This window comes from Rana temporaria, chromosome 5, assembly GCF_905171775.1.
Source record: "Rana temporaria chromosome 5, aRanTem1.1, whole genome shotgun sequence".
Taxonomy (NCBI): Eukaryota; Metazoa; Chordata; class Amphibia; order Anura; family Ranidae; genus Rana; species Rana temporaria.
The window spans coordinates 71,889,527-71,910,422 of record NC_053493.1 but is presented as its reverse complement, the minus strand read 5'-3'; the positions used below and the strand labels follow the sequence as shown (position 1 = coordinate 71,910,422).

General features: G+C 40.8%; 1 protein-coding gene across 3 annotated transcripts in view; it reads left to right on the top strand.

The window, feature by feature from the left end:
• DNAJB6 (DnaJ heat shock protein family (Hsp40) member B6) overlaps window positions 1-20,896 on the top strand; it is a 107,701-nt gene that overhangs the window by 26,497 nt on the left and 60,308 nt on the right. Inside the window, exons 3-8 of one of the 3 annotated variants that reach the window (XM_040352697.1) lie at window positions 363-472; window positions 1,543-1,611; window positions 1,841-1,951; window positions 4,409-4,540; window positions 6,224-6,368; window positions 9,346-9,416. In XM_040352697.1, coding sequence (XP_040208631.1) covers window positions 363-472; window positions 1,543-1,611; window positions 1,841-1,951; window positions 4,409-4,540; window positions 6,224-6,368; window positions 9,346-9,416 — 638 coding nt within the window. Of the gene's footprint in view, window positions 1-362; window positions 473-1,542; window positions 1,615-1,840; window positions 1,952-4,408; window positions 4,541-6,223; window positions 6,369-9,345; window positions 10,327-20,896 lie in introns of those variants that run through there. The other 2 variants (XM_040352696.1, XM_040352698.1) reach the window with 2 other exon arrangements.

Here is a 20,896-nt window from a genome sequence, read left to right as displayed (position 1 = left end):
TCAATTAAAATCAATGAATGCTTTCACACTGGGGCAGTGTGCTGGCAGGGATGTGAAAACTCCCCTCTCCATTGAAATGAATGGAAAGCTCTTCAAAAGTGCCTGAGCAGCTCTTCAAAGGCGCTCCAGTGTTTTTACTGGCAGTTTAGAAGCGCCTCGGTGTGAAAGTGGCCTAAATGTTTTGAATCCATGTCTGGTATGTATGCATCTGCAATGTTCAGTCAAAAAAATAAATCTTATATTTTAATTGCCAGATACAGTGTATGAAAGACACTATAGATTCACATATGTTTGTTACTTGATGTACAAAACTTCATGATGGTGTTTTTATTTTTCTTCTTCTTCTTATATACATATTATAGCTACCGAAAATTAGCACTTAAGTGGCATCCAGATAAAAATCCTGAGAATAAAGATGAAGCAGAAAGGAGATTTAAAGAAGTTGCTGAGGCTTATGAAGTGTTGTCAGATAGTAAGTATATATATATTTTTTTTTCCCACCATGCTTTCCTCCTGTTAGTTTTTTTCATAGAGATCAGTAAACGATTCAGCATTTAGGGAAATATGACGAGTGGTGTTGACATGTTTAGTTTTACAGAATGTGCATTTTGTAAACCTTAAAGCGGAGTGCCGCCCAAAAATGGAACTTCAGATTTTTCCAGTAAAAAAGCAATATTTTTTGCTATAATATACCCCAGAAATATATTAAACGTTTTTTTTTTTCTTCCAGTTTAGGCCGATACGTATTCTACATATTTTTGGTAAAAAATAATCGCAATAAGCGTATTTTAATTAGTTTGCGCAAAAGTTATAGTGTCTATAGAATAGGGGGTAGTTTTGTGGCTTTTTTTTTTTAACTAGTAATGGTGGCGATCTGTTACTTTATTTTTTTCTTCCCATGACCGACATTTATGGCGGACACTTTTGGCGCTATTTTAAGACCATTCAATTATACAGCATTCAGTGCTCTGATTACTGTATAAATGTGACTGGCAGTGAAGGGGTTAACCAATATGGGGGCTAGGAAGGGGTCAAGTGTGTCCTAGAGAGTGATTTTAACGGTTGGGGGGCGTGGCTACGAGCGACACGTCACTGATTGCTTCCTCTCATCGGGAGCAGCATTCGATCAGTGACATGTTTCTAGGAAGAACATGGAGATGTTGTGTTTACACTGACATCTCCCTGTTTCTCAGCTCCGTGACCCGATGGTGGGACACTGGCGGACACGATCACAGAGCTCGCAGCACGGTGGCAAATTTAAAGGGACATACATGTACGCCCATTTGCCGGTCTGTGCCATTTTGCCGACGTACAAGTTCGGGCGGCAGTTGGCAAGCGGTTAATAAGCTCATTTAATACCTGTGTGAAATAGGCTTCTTTTTGTTGATCTCTGGGAGCTTTGAGGTAGTCAAACCTTGGACTGCTTATCAATTCTCCCTTTTGCTAAGAGGGAAGATAAAAGCATTATTTTGTTTGTTGTTTTTATAGGGGGGGGGGGGACACCTGCATCATTCATTTATTAATTAATTTATTTATTTTTAGCCAAGAAGAGAGACATCTATGACAGATATGGAAAAGAAGGGTTAACTGGTGGAGGAGGAGGAGGTGGTGGTGGTAAGTTCTATATAATTTTTTTATTTTCCACGTTTTGACTTCATCGTGACATGCTTGTTTTGTTGACTGATGGCTTATATAATATAATTTTTTTTTCTGTACTTTGTACTAATGCTGGTTGTAGACATTGAAAAACAAAGAATGTTGTGTATCTTTTTTATAATCTAGTTTGTAGTAAAGCATAGATGTTTGTTTTGAATCATGTCCCTGTTTGTAACCTATTTAGGTGGAAGTAACTACGACCATCCATTTGACTTTGGTTTCACATTCAGAAGCCCAGATGATGTCTTTAGAGACTTCTTTGGCGGACGAGATCCATTTTCCTTTGATTTATTTGGTATGTATTTTTCATAATTGTTTTGAATTATATATTGAATGTATAGTGAGCTTGTTTTCTGTTTTTAGGACTATTTTTAAACTTCTGAAATATTACACAAATGGTTTCTGATTTCACATCGGCTAGTGGCGCACTATGCTTTTCATATTTTACCAGGCTAATCTTAACTGCTTTATTCAAAAAAGCCTGCCTGTTGCATTTTACAAATATATGCTGAAAATGTGGTTCTGCAGCCACAAACAAGCCAGTACGTATACAAGTGTGTGTGTGATTATATATATATATATATATATATATATATATATATATATATATATATATATATATATATATATATATATATATATATATATATATTCTTTCTCTCTCTCTCTCTCTCTCTCTCTCTCTCTCTCTCTCTCTCTCTCTCTCTCTATATCTATATCTATATCTATATCTATATCTATATATACTGTTCAAAGGTTACTTTTTTTTTTTGTCTGGAGTTGGACTTCAAACTATTTAAGTTTCTTATCTCTTGGAGACTGTGATAATGAACAGCACATTCATACTGCCTGCTGTATTTTTAAGTTCATTATTAATATGAAGAATGCAGCAGGAAGCGGTGGCATTAATTCAAGGTGGGCAGGAACCAACAAAACGCCAAGGTATAAAAATAGGAAAATACAGCGCCAACTAAATTAATAATAATCTTAAAGGAAAAACAGCAGCAGCTCTGCCGTGGGATAACACAGAAAATAACAACAATTAAAATAATGTGAAGGCTGTGCTAAAAAATATTGAAAAAAGTGCCATATGACCGTAAACCAAACCTGTCATGTGACATATAACAATAAATCAAAAATGTCATACAAGCATGAATTCAGTGCTTATAAGAAAATGAGTCCAAAAGTCCATAGGGTGAAAACACAGTAATGGGATTGTAAATATTCTATACCAGACGATCAAAGAATAATTGAGGTAAAAAGTCCAAATATATGGATCGGAGAAGCCATGGAACTGTGGTAATGGTGAAATAGGGTTTATTTAAAAGTAAAACCTGCACTTGCAAAAAAAAAAAGGGGTAAAAACCATGTCCAATGTAAAAGCCGGCTGGCATGAGGACGCCCGTCTACTAGCGATGACGTCAACCTCCCGACGTACGTTTAGTCTCGGACGTCATGCCCAATGAGACCGTCTGAGACGAAACATACATCGGGAGGTTTATGTGCTGATGTCATTGCTAGTGGACAGGCGCTCGCATGCCAGCCGGCTTTTACATTGGACATGTTTTTATCCTTTTTGCTGTAAGTGCAGATTTTACGTTTAAATAAACCCTATACTTTACTGTATTACACTATTGAGTGTCTTTACATTTTGGGGTATAACTGGCGTTTCCTCTGGGATTGGCCCATTTTGCACATCCAGTGCGGTCCTGTATTCATCCCTGCCTAACTGGAGTGTTGCAGATTTGGATATCTGACAGGCTTGTTACATACTTGCCTCTGATAAGCAGCCAATTCAGTTGGTGGTGGATCACGAGTGTCTGTGGTGTCTATTTTGGGCCTCATCCTTCCAACATTTCACCATTACCTCAGTGGGTGTTCCATGGCTTCTCTGATCCATATATTTGGACTTTTTACCTCAATTATCCCTTGATCGTCTAGTATAGAATATTTACAATCCCTTTTCACCCTATGGACTTTTGGAGAAATATTCTTATAAGGACTCAATTCATGCTTGCATGACATTTTTGATTTATTGTTATATGTCACTTTGTCACATGACCGGTTTGGTTTACTGTCATATGCAACTTTGCTTAAGATTTTTTAAAACTTCAAGGTAGTCAGAAACAGCAGAGCAAGGTACCATTCAGGAAAATCTCACCACTGGAGACGGCTAGAGAAATGAAAAGCTGGCAAGAGACGATGTTGCCTGTAACTGAATTGTTATGTTTGGTAATAGGGAACCTGTGAGCATAGACATTGAGTTGCTAGGGGGGGGGAATTCTTGTATTTTGCAAATTGTTTTTGGTGGTGGATCATGGTAATGGCATTAAAATATATGGCTAAAGTTTAAAAATTATTTTTTTTACACTATTCCTTTCGTAATAAGACAAAATCATGATCACTATTTACCACCAAATAAAAGACCAATTTGCCCTGAAAAAAACATCTGTAATCTACCTGGATACACAAATTGGTTGCGATTTATATGTACATTTTTACGAACATGTCAAAATTGTGTTTTGGGTGTTTAGGTTTGTGTTGACCCCAGTCATGAAGGGGTTAACAATTATTTCAGAGGTGTCTTGATCTGAGACAGTTTAAAAAAAAAAAAAAAAGCGGATTGCTGGATGAAGGCACACATACAAAGCTACTTAAAAATAGTCTCACTTTTATTTGCTTTATTATTATTATTTTTTTTTTTTTGTAATTCTGACTTTTTTTTTTTTTTCTTTAAATCTTCTGTGTGTAGAGGATCCTTTTGATGACTTCTTTGGAAATAGAAGAGGCCATAGAGGAAGCAGAAACAGGCCCGGAGGGTCATTTTTCTCAGCTTTTGGAGGATTTCCAGGATTTTCCACAGGCTTTTCTCCATTTGATTCAGGTAGGGCACACTTTGGACATTTAAATAACCTTGACATTTGATTAGTGCATGTATCCTCAACATGCCAACTGAACTGTATAGCCTTTGATGGTATAGGTGTCATTATCAATAGAAGAATAATGTGCTACTAGACCAGATTTTGTAGAGATCCTTCTAAACTGTCAGGTTTTATAACTTTTTAAATGTTTTCCTTTTCCCACCAATTCTCATTCAGTTGTCTCTTATTTTTGATTTCCCCCTTCCCCGTGGTCATTGGTTTGTTTATTTTTTAATATTTTATCATAATGAAATATAACGCTGCGGCGTTCTCCAGCATTCTCAGAAGTGATTGCCTGTTTTTCTAAAATGGTGTGTATCACTTCTTAGTTTAGTAGTGAAGCAATCTACCAACTCTTTGACCTGTGTAGAACGCCTCCTGTAAGACCCCTTTCACACTGAGGCGCTATAGCGCTAAACAAAGCGCCTTGAGAGAGCTGCTCCTTTCACTCCAGTGTGAAAGCCCTCGCCTCCACACTGGAGTGGTGCGCTGGCAGGACGCTTAAAAAAAGTCCTGCTAGCAGCATCTTTGAGGCGGTGTATACATCGCTCCTACAGTTCCCCTGCCCATTGAAATCAATGAGCAGCGCCGCTGAACCTCTACTGCAGCAGTGCTTTGTGGAAGGTTTTAACTCTTTTTCTGGCCACTAGCGGGGGTTAAAAAGCGCCCCGCTAGCAGCCGAATAGCGCAGCAAAAACTACGGAAAAGTGCTACTAAAAATAGCGGGGCTTTACTGCCGATGCCCCCCACTGAGAAAGGGTTCTTGTTGTTGTAATCTCGTGCGATTACAGTGACAGAAAATGGGTAAACACAGGTGTCTCTTTTATATTAAGCAGAGGTGAATTGCCACTGCTGAGTACACGGGCATTCTCAGAGGAGACCACTTTCCTCTACACCTCATTTTATGTAGATAACCTATATTTATAGTGTTTCTAACCTGCTTTTCCTGGTTTTGGGGCATTTTGTGAAAGGTAGGGAGGCTTTTACTCTCTGGGGGTCTGAGTAAAAGTCAATAACTTTCCTCCTCAGTTCTCCGGGGATTCTCTCTTCTCTCTCCGATTCTCCACATCTGGGAAGGAAAATTCTGACAGATCGCCAGTGAGGTGCCAAGATTGCACCTTCATAAACTGGCCATTTCTGTCAATGACAGATTTTCTGTGTGAGGAGTTGATCGGCACATGTTCTTCACTGATCTCCATTTCATAAACTGCGAATGACCTGAGGTGAGCTGCGATCCCAGCTCATCTTGTTTTCATAAATGGGCACCTTAGTCTGTCTTGAACACAGAATTGATTCACCTTTTTTATAGCCATGATTTTAAGGCCTTATGTACACTGTTGGTACTAAAGTGTATGCCCGTGGCAAGTCATGCTTTACCCAAACAGGGATATGCAGGAGTTTCATGCATCCCTATGGAAGCAGTCCCATTTGGTGCCAGTTGGGAGGCAGCGGCTGCGTCGTAAACGCAACCCTTCACGAGCGTACACTTAAGTACTTCCAGTGTGACCAAGGCCTAATAGTGTATGTGTGTGTGTGTGTGTGTGTGTATATATATATATATATATATATATATATATATATATATATATATATATATATATATATATATTATATTCCTAAACTGGTCCTTTTTTTTTTTTTTTAAGGTTTTACTACATCATTTGGTTCCATTGGACATGGCGGCTTTACCTCATTCTCCTCTTCGTCATTTGGTGGTTCAGGAATGGGCAACTTCAAATCGGTTTCCTCATCAAGCAAAATTATTAATGGCCGGAAAGTTACAACAAAAAGGTATTGTATTATTTAGCTCAGAAGGTGTGTGCTAAGCACAGGGTCAAATGTTTAAGATGTGCTGTGAAATGGGCGTTAAATGTTTAATGCAGGGTTTTTTTTTTTTTTTTTTTTAAATGCTTAAACCTCTGCTCTAGCCTTTCAATATTAAAACCTTTTAATAAAGGGTAAAGGTTATTGTCAGTGTGCTTCCCCAAGGAATGGTCCTTTTTTAAGCTTATCAAAGAGTATCTCGTTTAATCCCATGTACTAGATGCCGAGGTAGTTTAATTTGAATGAAGGATCTACAGCAGTTGTGCTGTGTGAACAGTAGAAATGCCATGTGTATTTCTGTAGATTCCTTGTCTGGTGTAAAAGTACTTTCACTTAAACCAAGCAAATATGAGTTTGATATGCACCACACTTGTGCTCCATTGATATCTTGGAGGCCCTCTGCTGATGGCTGTAGTCTTTCTGTGCACAGATCCCTGTGAATGGATAATGTGTGTGTGTGTGTGTGTGTGTGTGTGTGTGTGTGTGTGTGTGTGTATAGGGACACACAGCTGCACCAAAAGAAAATGGTATGGTGCAGCATGAAGAACCCTGCCATTCAAACAAGTTGGGGGAGGTGTGACCATGTTTATTATTATTCCCTAAATCCTCCCACTGCAAAAGGATTTTCTTTTCTTTAGTTCAGCTGAGTCCAGCTTTAACAGTTAAAATTAACTGTAGAACGATCTGTAAAAGGTTCTGCCTTCAGTTGACATATGGACCTCTCATAATAAAATATACTGTAATGCTGAGTAAGGCTCGTCTCCCACTGCAAAGTTGCACGACTTTGCCTGTGACTTTCTTCAGACTTGGATGCTATTAAGGAGACTGTACAAGAGCTTAAATCACACCCAAGTTGGACCAAGTAGTGCAGGAACCTTTTATAAAGTTGGAGTGACTAAGTGTGTGTAGTGTCAGTTAAGATGGCTTTCATAGGAAAGCATTGAATTTGACATGTCGTGTGACTTGGGGGTCTCACGTTGGATCCCATGTTGCAGCAGTGTGAACTGAGCCGAACGGGAATTGCCTTGTAGCTGATGTTTGTCTATCTAGCAAGTGGAGATTTCTGACAGGCAAGAATAATACAAAGGGATCTTTTGGTTTTCTTATCTAATAGCACAAATATTTACATGCAGCGTTAATAGTGTTTTGTTTGTCCTTTGCTATGGGAACTTTATTAAGGTCTGCCTGGATTATGTTCCAGTTAAAGCAGTGGTAAATCTGCCAACTTTTGTGGAAAGCCGGCTTCATAAAAACAGCCATGCAGCATGTGAAATTCAGGACTCCACAACCTTTTCATGGTCGGAACATGACACCAGTTCTCTAGTAAAAACCTTGTGTCTAAAAGTGTCCTTATTTATCTTGAATTTCTGTTAAAATGCCAGGTTTTTGTAGAGTGTCATGTTTGAATATACCCAGCTGACTGGTAGCATTAACTAGTAATGCCTTAAAGTGATGAAAAACTATATCCTTATTCTCTAATATAATCCATACCCAACCACTGCTTAAATCTCTAAGGTGAACTTACACTGGACCCCCTCACCATCCTTTCCGGTGTGAGACACTGGGTTGCTGCTTCACTTGTCTGGGGATTTCAAATCCCCGCGGCTTAATCTCCTATCTGTACCTTTCAGCGTGTATGGATATGAGTCCTTCTAATGAGTTACATTGGCGGCGATGACCAATCTGAACCCGCCTAGCCTGTCCCTTTCATACTGGATACTTCAATCCCTGGACCAGTAAAGCAACATACCGACGTCTCACAGAGGGGGATCGTTGGACTCGGGTATAGCGGGATGGGTCAAGTCTAAGTTCAATTTATACATTTTCGGTAAAGGTGAACTTGCTCTTTTAACGACCATGTGATCCATTTTTCATTAAATTTGTTTTACTATGTTTTTCTGCCTCTTTGCAACATTCTCTTAGTGTTCTTGAGCCCCGCTTCTGTACTTTTGGAACAAGCTGTGCACTTTAGCTGCAGTCATGTGGGTGCTACCCTATGCGCACACAGCCCATAGTCCCTAGTCCAGGAGTAGGCAACCTAGCCGCCGAAAAAAATAATCAAACCGACGGCTACAAATACTGCAGCTGCTGACTTTTAAGATTAGGATACTGTTCAGGGCGCCCGCGATGTCGGCACCCGAAGCGGATCTGTTCCTTGGGTGCTGCCGTCTCCATCTTCGGTAAGGGAATGGGGAAGTGAAGCTGCAAGTTAAGTGATCCCTGCTGTCTTCTAGGACCTGTGTGTCTGTAAAAGCACCTCTTTTATGCAAACATAAATATTTACAGGTGTACTTGATTAGATGAGTATTTTTGTTTTGCAGGCTGAAAAACAAAACAAAGGCACCTTTTAAGGCCGCTCCCACACAGGCGTGTCGCTACAGAGTCCGCCGGCTCAACGGGAGAGATCTCCGCTGAGCCGGCGGATGACAAGTCCCTCTCTGTTCACTGAGCAGGGAGGGGCTTGTGCAGCGCCGCTGTCTGCTATGGGGAGATCTGATGAAAACGGACAGCATGTCCAATCTGCCATGGATGGATGGGGACGTATCGCCATCCGTCGGATTTTTTATCGGATTGGGTCGGGTGTCAGCGGACACAAAAAACTTTCAACTCTAGCAACATACAGGAGAATAAGGTTTGTTTCATAGAAGAAATGTTTTATGGGAGGTTATACATTGCTTCTCTTCTGCCGTTCGCTAGAAATACTGCGCCATTTTGTTTCTATAAATAGGCCTCATGCACAAAATGGCGCAGTATTTCTAGCGAACAGCAGAAGAGAAGCAATGTATCACCTCCCATAAAACATTTCTTCTATGAAATAAACCTTATTCTCCTGTATGCTGCTAGAGTTGAAAGTTTTTTTTTTTTTGGTAACAATTTTGGGTGTTTCTTTTCTTGGATTACCATAATCCCTTTGCTTCTCTGACCCTTTGTTTTGGTCCTGCAGGATTGTTGAGAATGGTCAGGAACGAATTGAAGTTGAAGAAGATGGCCAGTTAAAGTCCTTAACAATTAATGGTAAGGAGCAGCTGCTACGCTTGGATAACAAGTAAAATTCAACGCACGCATGTAACAGAAATATTAACCTAAACAAGCACCATTTGTGGAATATCAGGAGCATTTTTGAAGAAATCTAAAGAACTGTTCAGAGGGTATCTGTATTTAATCTAAGACCTAAGTAAAAGAAGCTCGTGGAGAGTTTCTCTTATTTGTCAGACGCTCAGTTCTGTTTTTGGGACCACGCTCATAGGACCATATAATTTTTTTTATTTTTCTTTGTTCTTAATATCGTACTTTTCTGTATGCACTTTTTAAAAGTTTACCTTCAAATTGCCATGTGGGCCACTCTAGCAAAGTGCACCAGGGGAACCCTTTGGCAGCCGTGAGGTAGAACAAGAAGTGAGCCGTAATATTTCATTAGTGGTTGAACGCAGCGTTCACTAACTGCATGACTCCTTTTTACTCATTTTGTTTAAAAATGTGAACAAAGTGTTTGCTGTCCACCTTGCTTCCAATCCAACATTCCAAGCAAAGCAGTCTGGATACTCATCTTCCTAAATGAGAGGATGTTAAACGATGCATTTCCAATTTTTGTAGTATGAGGTTTGTGTGTTTGTGTTTTTTTTATTTTATTTTTTTCTTTCTTTTTATCTGTTTGTGCATGGGTGCTTCTATTTTAGCACTTTTTTGCCAGCTGTTGTGTAATTTCAGCAAGAAAAGACACTTTATTTTGTCATTTGCTAAAAGTTGGATATGAATAAATGCTGATGTTTGTATTGCATTCTTTTATTTATGATACTTGTAGCATTCTTGTGTCCGTTTTATACTTGGGTAATTCTCACAAGCTTTGCTTTCCACACAAATAAGTGGATCCCTCCTTCTCCCCTTTTTATTGTAAATAAAAAGAACCACAATTCCTATGCTCACAGTTTACCACCTGCTTAACGCTTCCCTTGTGTGAATTTATTAGTAACACTGTACTCTGCACTGTGACATGGAGGAATCTTGTTTGCATTATAGCCCAGGGGTCCCACACGCTTTCCCATTCATAAGTTTTAACCTCAGTAAAAAAAAAATTGGCTGTTCATTTTGAAGGTCTATTAAAGTTGTAAACATATTGGGCACTCTTGATCGAATTATGTATTTTTAAATGAGTTATTAAATTGCCAATTGTAATCTGCCCATAGAAGGCAAAGCAATGGGTCTCCTTTTTAATCTCCCCCTCCAGGGGTGGAGAAGCACTGGGCCTGTCGCTCGTGCTTTCAGTAGATCTAGCATGTAGTCCTATGTAAGCTACAGCTTGTAGTTTACAAAAGAAGGCTTCTCCTGCACCCAGAAAAGTTGTTTTACTGGGGTGGCCTAGAAGAAATTGCAAACAAGATTGCTTCATTTTTTTTTTGGTTTGGTTTTGATTCTTATGCACATTTCCTGCACACCTTACTGATCAAACTATGTGGGCTTTGGCACTTCATTAGTCGGGTTCCAATGGAGATGTGAAAAAACGTGCATTAAACCTAAATCTTTAGGTTCAAGAAACCAGCAGCAATGTCAAATTGTCTGTGGCAAGGTTTGTTTGACTGATGCTGTGTCAACAACAACATTCTTCCAACTATTACAGAATAGTTGTTCTCAATAAAACACAAAGTTAGCAATTTACAAGCTGGTTCCAAAGTTCTTATTCTCCTAATGGCAACCTGGTTTCATGTCTACAAATAAGCAAAAATGTAACTAATATATAGGCTGCTTTATAAAAACTGAATTGGAGACATGCAAAGAAATCAATCGGGTTTTTTTTTTTTTTTTGCATAGTTTTAGGAATATAAAAACAAACCGCCTATATACAAGTGCGGTGCTTAATGAAGAGCCTCTGTAAATTAAAAACTGAAAACTTTGAAGCTGCCCTTTGCTTACTTGTTTTTGAAGTTTCAAACTCCCAGGCTTCAATGAGAAACCTGTACCTTCTTAAGATCTTAGCAAAAACCGCTCCCTTACTCCTATCCTGACAGCATCCTTTGAACCCATCCACTCTTGGGCTATTGCAGGTTTGTAGCTTAAACTGAACTTTTCAGGTTAAATCGCCTAAACGCAACCCAGGTGCTGTAAAACAATAGTGAATGGCAAAGTATTTTATTTAGATAACGGCCACAGCCTGAAAAATGCCTGTTGCCATTCAGCTTACTGCAGGACCCTTATTCTTGTAGAGGCAGTGGTCTCTCTGTAGTGGTCTGACTACCCTGAGTCCAAGCTAGCACTCTGCACTCAGCAAAGCTTATCTACCCTGCTATTCAGTTAGACTGAACTTTGCATGGAAGCAGTGATTTATCTGCAGATTGTTGACTGCTCCCTGCAGAGTAAGGATCCTTCTCTACAGCATGCTGGCAGCCTTTTTAACTTGGGATGTGGCTGTATTCTAAAGAAAACACAAAAATTTAGCTAAATTTAAACAGAGTTCATTTGAGTTTTAGGGAACCTAGATCTATGTAGTGTAGTACTAGACAGGGTGAAACCTCCTTGTAGCAATATGATAAGATTACTGCCTATCTGAGGGTAATCATGAAAAGACTGTGATTATGGTATTGGCACAATACTGCATGAGGAGCTTTGGTTGTCCGAATGCTTCTGACACCTGCTCAGTGGAGACATGGCAAAAATGCTTGTGGGACATTAGAGATGGCAAGAATGGAGGCAATTGTAATGATCCTTGATGTTCTGAAGTCTCCATTCAATTATTCAGTGGAGTTTTTTTTTCAGACAAGGGACTATTCCCTACATCAAGAAAACATCTTTTATCAGAATTTCTTTCGCAATGAAGTGGCCAGCTCACACTGTTCTGTCAACATTATTCTGCTAGTCATATGTCTGCAATTTTATAATAAAGAACTATATTATATATTTTTTTTATTAAATGGTAAAGCATGGCTGTCGACCCTTGCTATTTAAAGTGGTTATAAACCCTTACATATATCCAAGTGAAGTTACTGGCCTCAGTGATGCACAGGTTAAACAAATCCTCCTACAAATATTGCACCTGTTTAACTGCAGCCATTTTTTCTGTAGATCATCCTCCTGTACATGTTGCACCTGTTAGATCATTCTCCATCAAACAGATCAGAGGGTGGGAATGTGATGTCTCTCACGCTGCAGAGCTAGTGCACAGAGCTATAGTGCCATATGATGGCTGATTGGAAGGAAGGGACAAACCCACCTATAACTGGCTCATATAAAAACATACAGAGCTAAAACTATGACGTGTGTGCTTGGGGGAGACATATATACCCTGGAGCCTGTTGTGCCGGATTAGAGTTCCGTCAGTGACATATGCAGAGAAAGGAGCCTCACACTGCTTCGAATTCAGGCTAGTATGCACTATATAAGTGTTTTTTTTTTTTTTTTAATGTCCTGAGGTTTACAACCACTTTAAAATAAGCTGGCTTTGTCTCTGGGAATGCTTAGCCTATTAACAGCACTTGCATATGGGGTATTGTGCTGATCACCCCTTGCACTTTTCTTCCTAATGCATGGTTTGTCTCACTCTATCAACTTGCACAAATAAAATGTCACTAAATATGGGCTCGTTCTTACCAAGACATGTGGTGTTGCGTTTTGTTTTTGAAAGGCACAGTTGTATCTGATTTGGACAATATACCCAAACCGCAGCATGCACAATGTGTTGGGAACAAATTCAGTTGAAAAGGTGTCTCCTAGCATCTCTGCATTTTGTCTGTGCTGCAAAATGCAGCAAAATACATAACCTGTCTGGTGGGAATGGACCCCAACTAGCTGCTTACTGTTGATCAAGGGGCTCGCTTCATGGCAGCTTTTAGCGTCTTCCAGCTCCTGCATGCTGCATCTTGATTCAGTAGGCCTTATCAAAGTCTTTTATAAGAACTCTGTTGCCTCTTGCTAACCACAGTGAAATGTTTTTTCCCTGATATGAGAAAATACCAACCGTTCTTACATAATGACTTTTTTGGGGGGTAACATTGATTTTTGGGGGGGTAGTTTAGCCTAAAATTGGATTTGCCCAAAATATAATTACCATGAATATTGTATATATGCAAAATGTTCCACATCGTCTGACCTTAAAGTGGAACTTTAGTCAGAAAATTAAGTCCTGCTAGATCGCTTCAGGCTGACCACTTTTTCGGTTATAGCTGTGTATAACAGTGTCTACACTCTCCTCTGCACATGCTCAGTTGCACTCCATTTCTAGGCACTGCATAATTTATAAAGGTCAATCTGCTGACAGTCTTAAAGCGGAATTAAACCTTCCTATCCGTTAGGGCCCTTTCACATGGGGCGGATCAGTAATAATCCGCCCCGTGAACCTCCGTTTGCTGAGCAGGATCACTCCGTTGATCCCCTCTGAGCTGGTGGATAACAGGATGGTCCCCGCACACTGCAGGGACCGCCCTTTCTTTTCTCTGCTCTCTCCTATGGGGGGATCGGATGAACACGGACCGTCTGTCCACGTTCACCCGATCTGCTCTGCAGACGGAAGGAAAAATAGGGTTTCCCCCCCGTCTGCAGAATCGGAGGAATGAGGAGGTGGGCGAGATCGGGTGTCGGCGCATGTTCATCCGCCGACACCCGCAATCTTATAGGGACCAATGTATGTCCCTTTTTCGTCTGCTTCTGTTTGATCTGCAACTGCCATGGTGCTGCACATGTGATCAGTTATGACATGAGACATTTGATGGTTTGGTTGCGGACAAGAAAATGTGACAGTTGGCAATGCCGACATTCCAGAAATGTAACTTTTGTTAAACCATTAAATTGATGGGTTTAGTTTTATTTTGATTTACTGTTGTTCAGGGGCTCTGGCCTTCAGCAAAATGGCGGCCTCCAGCAAGAATTAACAGGAGCAATACTGGAGGCAATTTACAGCACACACTAATTTTAATAGCGTAATTTAATGTGGAATGCATGCTCTTCGCTAAAGACATTGTTTTTTTTATCAAATTGTTATGGGTAAAATGTTGCTTTAAGCTGCTTTGGTCTTGTGTTGGCAAGCTTTGACGATGACTACTGGGTACTCTATATAGAAAAATATTTTAGGATTATTTGCCCTTTACTGAATACCTCTAGTGTTGTGCTAAATTTCTCTGGGTGATGGGTATACGCAGTGAACGAGGACATCCGCTTTGGTGCTAGCCTATCATTGGAGGCTCAGCCACACTGTCGCTAGTGTCCTTGTTGGCCAGACATGCCTTAATTCAGCAAAGCTTTGACCCGTTCATGTTAAAACTGAACTGTAGCCATCTGAAAATTTGTCATGCAAAGTAGCTGGTGTCCGTTTTGATTGGGGGGGGGGGGGGGGAGACTTTGGCACAACCTTGCAGTGTCTGGCATGATTTTATTAAGGGAGGATAGGCTTGTGAATTTTACCCTTTCAACTCATATTTTCCTAACATGCTGCTTTAAAATAAAATCCATAAAAATTACTAACTCCTGTAGACAGCTCTTGCTCTTCGCCATCTGTCCAGTTTGGGGTGTGTGTGTTTTTTTTTTATTTTACACCTTCCCAGATTTCAAGGCAATGAACTTCAAGCAGCCCATTTATTTCTGTCAGCACAACGCAAATCTGTGGGCAAGGTGTGTTGTGGTCACACCAACACAGTACTGTGACAAGTGGTTGTAATGGCAAAGGGTGTTTTTTTTTTTTTTGTTGTTGTTGTTTTTTAATATTACTTTTAATGCATTTATGCATTAAAACCTTCATATTGTACTACCCAACCTCCCAAATACTTACCTGTACCCAACCTCAATCCAGCAATGTGTCTGAGAGCAGCATAGCTGCTTTCGCTCCTTACTGGCTCACAGGAGCTGAAGCCATTGGAGAGTGGGGGGGGTGGAGCTTTGCTGTCTGTGTCGCAAGCTTTGAGACTCTGGATTAAGCTTGCAGGTGTGCCACCATAGGAAGTGGCGTCCTATGGCCTCACACCAAGGCGGAGGAGCCAGAATTGCCAGAGGGCGGGGGTATGAGAATCAGGGCTGTTCTATGCAAACGCACTGCACAGCAAATAGAAACAATTAAAACAGTTTTATATTTCAGCCTTCACAATCGCTTTAACCACTTCAGCTCCCTTTTTGGCTGGTCAAAGACCAGGCCACTTTTTGCGATTCGGCACGGTCGCTTTAACTGACAATTGCGCGGTCGAGTCCGCGGTCACGGAGCTTGTGGCAGGGTCGCAAGTGTGCCGCCAGCGGCAATTTAAAGGGGACGTGTGTGTGTGTGTGTGTGTGTGTGTATATGTATATGTATATGTATGTGTGTATATGTATATATATATATATATATATATATATGTATATATATATATATATATATATATATATATATATATATATATGTATATATATATATATATATATATATATATATATATATATATATATATATATATATAAAATGTGTGTGTGTGTGTGTGTGTCTGTCTGTCCATTTGCGCAGACGTGCCATTCTGCCGACGTAAAAATTTGTGCGGCGGTCAGCAAGCGGTTAAACCAGGGCTCGTCAAAATCCGGGTGCCCGGTCACAATTGCGACAAATTGTGACCTGGCGCCCGGGGAAGCTTAGGCCTGCAGAAGGCTGTAAAGCCAGGGCCTCAATTACCGGCCGGCGCGGGCCCGCCGCGATCGTGCGGTGGGGGCGCACGGAGATACATGATCCTGTGTGTCTGTGCGCCCCCGCCGGTAATTGAGGCCGCGGCTTTGTGGCCTTCTGCAGGTCTAAGCTTTCTTCTGTGATCTGGTGCCATCTTGTGGTGGCCGTTGGCATTACAAGTAAAACAGCAGTTCTAATATGTTTTTCACTGCCATCTCCTTCCCTCTAATTAGAACCCCCAAACATTATTTATATATATTCTAACACCCTAGAGAATAAAATGGCGGTCGTTGCAATACTTTGTCGCGCCGTATTTGCGCAGCGGTCTTACAAGCGCACTTTTTTTTGGGGGAAAAAATACTTTTTTTAATTAAAAATAAGACAGTAAAGTTAGCCCAATTTTTTTTTTTATATTGTGAAAGATAATGTTACGCCGAGTAAATTGATACCCGTCACACTTCAAAATTGCATCCGCTTGTGGGATGGCGACAAACGTTTACCCTTTTTAAAATCTCCATAGGCAACGTTTAAATAAGGTTGCATGTTTTGAGTTAGAGGTCGCCTAGGGCTAGAATTATTGCTCTCGCTCTACCAATAGCGGCGATACCTCACATGTGTGGTTTGAATACCGTTTTATATATGCGGGTGCTGCTCACGTTGGCTTCTGCGTGCAAGATTGGCGGGACGGGGCACGTTTTCTGGCTCCTAACTTTTTTAGCTGGCGCCTAGATTCCAAGCAAATTTGTCAAACCCTGGGTTAAACCTTTCAGGAATAGGGGTGTGCGCCCTTGTTCTCTTGTTAAAGCAGTGTTCCACTCGTGTGTTGTTTTTTTTTTTTTCATTTATTAGAAGTCAGCAGCTAAACCGACACTTACCTGCCCAACGGTCCAGAGATGGCGCCGTCATGGTAACTGTGGGCATCCGGCCGTTACAGCTTCATGGCCGGGCGCGAGTCACGCTGTGTTCTATTGGCCAGCTGATCTTTTGGGACCTGAGTTGTGTCCCAGAGGATTGCTGGCAGGAAAGAGGGCCACCTGGGCGAGAGAGTCATCCCCTAGGCGGAAGCCCCTTAACATGTGATCAGCTGTGATGGATCAGTGTGAACCAGGAAATGCCGGTAAACGTCTTTCCTCTGTTTGCGCCGACAGGGAAAGCCGATCGGGTGTCACATTGATTATCAGAGAAGCCCCCATGAGAGGTGCCTGTCAATAGCTCCTCATCAGTGCTGCCTGTCGGTGAAGGAGAAAACTATTTTATAACGCAAACTTTTTTTTCTCTGTCTTTTTTTAGTTTAGCACTAAAGATAAAAACCGCAAAGGTGATCAAATGCCACCAAAATGAAAGCTCTATTAGTGGAAAGTAAAAATGTAGTTTGGGTACAGTGTTGTATGACTGCAATTGTCATTCAAAGTGCGACAGTGCAGAAAATTGTCCTGGGCAGGAAGGGGGGGGGGGGGGAAGTGGCCTGTATTGAGGTGGTTAAAACTTGTCAGGGTTTATGGCCAGGTCACTCTAATATTTGTCATATAGCTTGTCAGGCTTCCTTTTATTATAATGGAAGCTTAAAGTATAACTGAAGGGAAAACCTTTGTTTTGTATAGAGTGGAAAAGAAGTGGAACGCCTACCAGGTTTCTATTGCTGTGTGTACCATTAGGAAGATTCTCCCTCTATTCTGTCTTGTTTGCTACAATCGCCATAAATGAAAGTGGAAAAATAATCATCCCACATTTTAGGATGTCACCAGAACAGGACTAGAGGGGACAATCTTCCAGTTGGGGCACTAGCTGTGGTGACGACCAAGTTGATTAACCACTTCCCTACCGTGCTTGGACATATGACGGCGTCCCTCCGTGCCGCCGTACGATATTCGGATCGTGTGTATGAGGCAGAAGAATTAATATGGCTGGAAGGTTTTTTTTTTTTGTTCAAAACCAGAACATACATCTATACATGTTCTCTTTTTTTATTTTATTTTTTGTAATTACAATTTTATGATGTAAAATCCAAAAGCAGTAATTGATGAGGAAAGCTGACGTTCCGAGGTGGTTGGGAACAGAGAAGCTATATGATGCCAAAAAGGCATGGTTTGGAATAGTTGACCTAGGAAAAATGTAATAATATAGTGTTTTTTTTTATTTTTTTTTTTTTTTTTTGCCTTTCTAATTGTACAGGCAAGTAACGAAAGCCTAAATTGGGCAAGCTCTGACACATCCCCAGAGCAAGCTGATGGTTCTAGATATAGATGACCTTTAAGTGATTCGGTGTTACATCTGGAATTCTGTAAACTACATGTTGTAGCACAGCTTCTCTGCATTCCAAACATAGCTTTTTCTTGAACAGCTGCTTTTGGCAAAAAAATAGTTATCAAAATAGTGGAATATTTAGCACAAAGTGAAGAGAAATGCGGTTTAGAGTTGCCTCAGTACAAGATGTTCAGAAACGTGTTGGTCGTGACTGAATTGGTCTGGAATTATTAGATTACATTGAGACTATTTCTTGTTTGTTTTAGGAAATATTATTTTTTCTAAGGTTTGTTTTTGACAAATACGTCTGCCTGGGTTATTTAATAAGACTGGGCAATGGATTGCAGCCATATATGTTTGTTTGCCCACAGGTGACTTACAGCTGCTTTAGTGCCTAGCAGTATCTGCCCCCGTTGGCTGTGTAATTACTTTTTTTTTTGCAGGCACCAAAATTAACCACTTCTGGAACGCCTTTTAGCAAGTTTAATGCTACATCGGAAGCCGATCTGTGGGTGCCAGGCACTGGATGTCCGCCGGCACCTGCCGATCTTCGGTAAGACGCACAGAACGGAGATCTGAACAAGGCCAATCTCCATTCTGACAGGGAGGGGTGGATTTTGTGTCCCTCCATCTCTTCCCCTGGTAAAATAAGTGCATACAGTACACACAGACACTAGCTAGGCACACGGTTAACACTTTGATCACCCTAGATGTTTTACCCCTTCTGAGCCAGTGCAATTAGTACAGTGTGTGTATTTATTATAATTTTTTTTATATATTTTTTTTTTTTTTTTAAGCACTGAACACTATATTGGTGTCACTGATTCCCACAAAGTGTCAAAAGTGACAGTTCTGCTATAAGTCGCTGATCGCCACCATTACTAGTTTAAAAATTACATGAATATATACGGCAGTGTTTAGACACTGGAACGATCATGTAAACCAATCACTATATGCTGATTGGGATATTTTTGTTTTTCAAAAACTTGTAGCTGAATACATATTTGTATGAGCACAGGAGGCACAGCAAGCGGTAGCAGTGTCAGTCTGGGGAGGGGAGTGTTAAATGTATTAGCAGATTTAGATACACCAACAAATTGAAACCAAACACCAGCTCACGCTTTATAAACGGTTGCAGCAAAACAGCTTTTTTCATTTTTTGGGGTAAAGGTTTTGCATGAATATATAAAAGCTGACAGTATTATGTTTTTTGTCTCATCCATGTAAACTAACACAGGGTTTGACAAATTTGCTTGGAATCTAGGAGCCAGCTAAAAAAAAAAAAGTTAGGAGCCGCGCGGGCGCCAGGTCACAATTTCTTGTCGCCAATGCGACCTGGCGCCCGGATATTGGCGACCCCTGAACTAATACGTTCTGCTGGATAGCTTTTCTGTTGAAAAACAGCTGCTGGCCGGATCACCAGATGAGAAAAAAAGAAAGTCTAAAAAGGAAAGTAATGCAGACATCGCATCTAAGAATTGCAATATAATGTTTGCTTTGGATTTAATACCGCATTAAGGTAAAAAAAACTTTTAATAGTAGCTCCCTCCCCCGCAAACATTTACCTACATCCATTCTCAATACAGCTTTGTGTAAAATGAATTGAGATAGGGGCAAAGCGCCAACGTCTGCTGAACTCTGCAGCCAGCTTTCTTTTTGTTGTGAGGCCAGGAAATACTAACACTGCCATGTGCACATTTCCAATTGCTTCGCTTAACAATTTTAAAGGTGATAAATGGCGATCAGGCAGCGAATGTCAGCAAAAATGTAAAAATGCCTGTGTGAACAAAGCATAACGATTGAACAGTGTGCTGGAGCTTGCACCTTCAGGGCTCGTTCACACCATACAGGCATGAAAACTGATGGTAACTGAAGGAAAACCCACACAGATTTCGCTTGCAGAAAACTGCACACATGTTGCAGATTCCTGCGCAGAAAAATCTGCACGTTGTAATGTGAACAGGTGGTGTGAACTTTTTTTTTTTTTTGCCATTGCAAATGCATGCAGAGAAATTGACGTATATGCCCCTAATTCTGCTTGGATAGGCAGAATTTTACAGGAGCAGACAGAATCTGGAACAGCTGTGCATGGCAACCAACCAGCTTCTATGTTCAGCTTGATAAGTTAGGCCCCTTTCACACAAGCGGTCCAATCAGGTTCAGCTGGACCAGATCAGACCCTCCATTGTCTTTGGAGCGGTGGATGTAAACGTGTTTGTCTGTTTTCACCAGGTCTGACCCCCCCCCCCCCCAAAAAAATGAAGGGGGTGCCCTCTGGCTGATCAAATCAGAGGCTAGTGGGGAATAAATGTACAGCTGATCCATTTACACCCGGATGCCCACAGAGCAGGTTCTGTTCTTAATTTTGACAACAATCGTCTTATAGACTATGGCCCGGATTCTCAAAGGAGTTACGCCGGCGTATCTCCAGATACGCCTCACAGTTGCTTAGATACGATCTTAGGGTGCATATTTACGCTGGCCGCTAGGTGGCGCTTCCGTATATTTCCCGCGTTGAATATGCTAATTAGCTAGATATGCCGATTCACGAACGTACGTGCGCCCGGCGTATCAAGATACGTCGTTTACGTAAGACATACGCCGGCGTAAAGTTACCCCTCATAAAGCAGGGGTTAGACATGTTGGG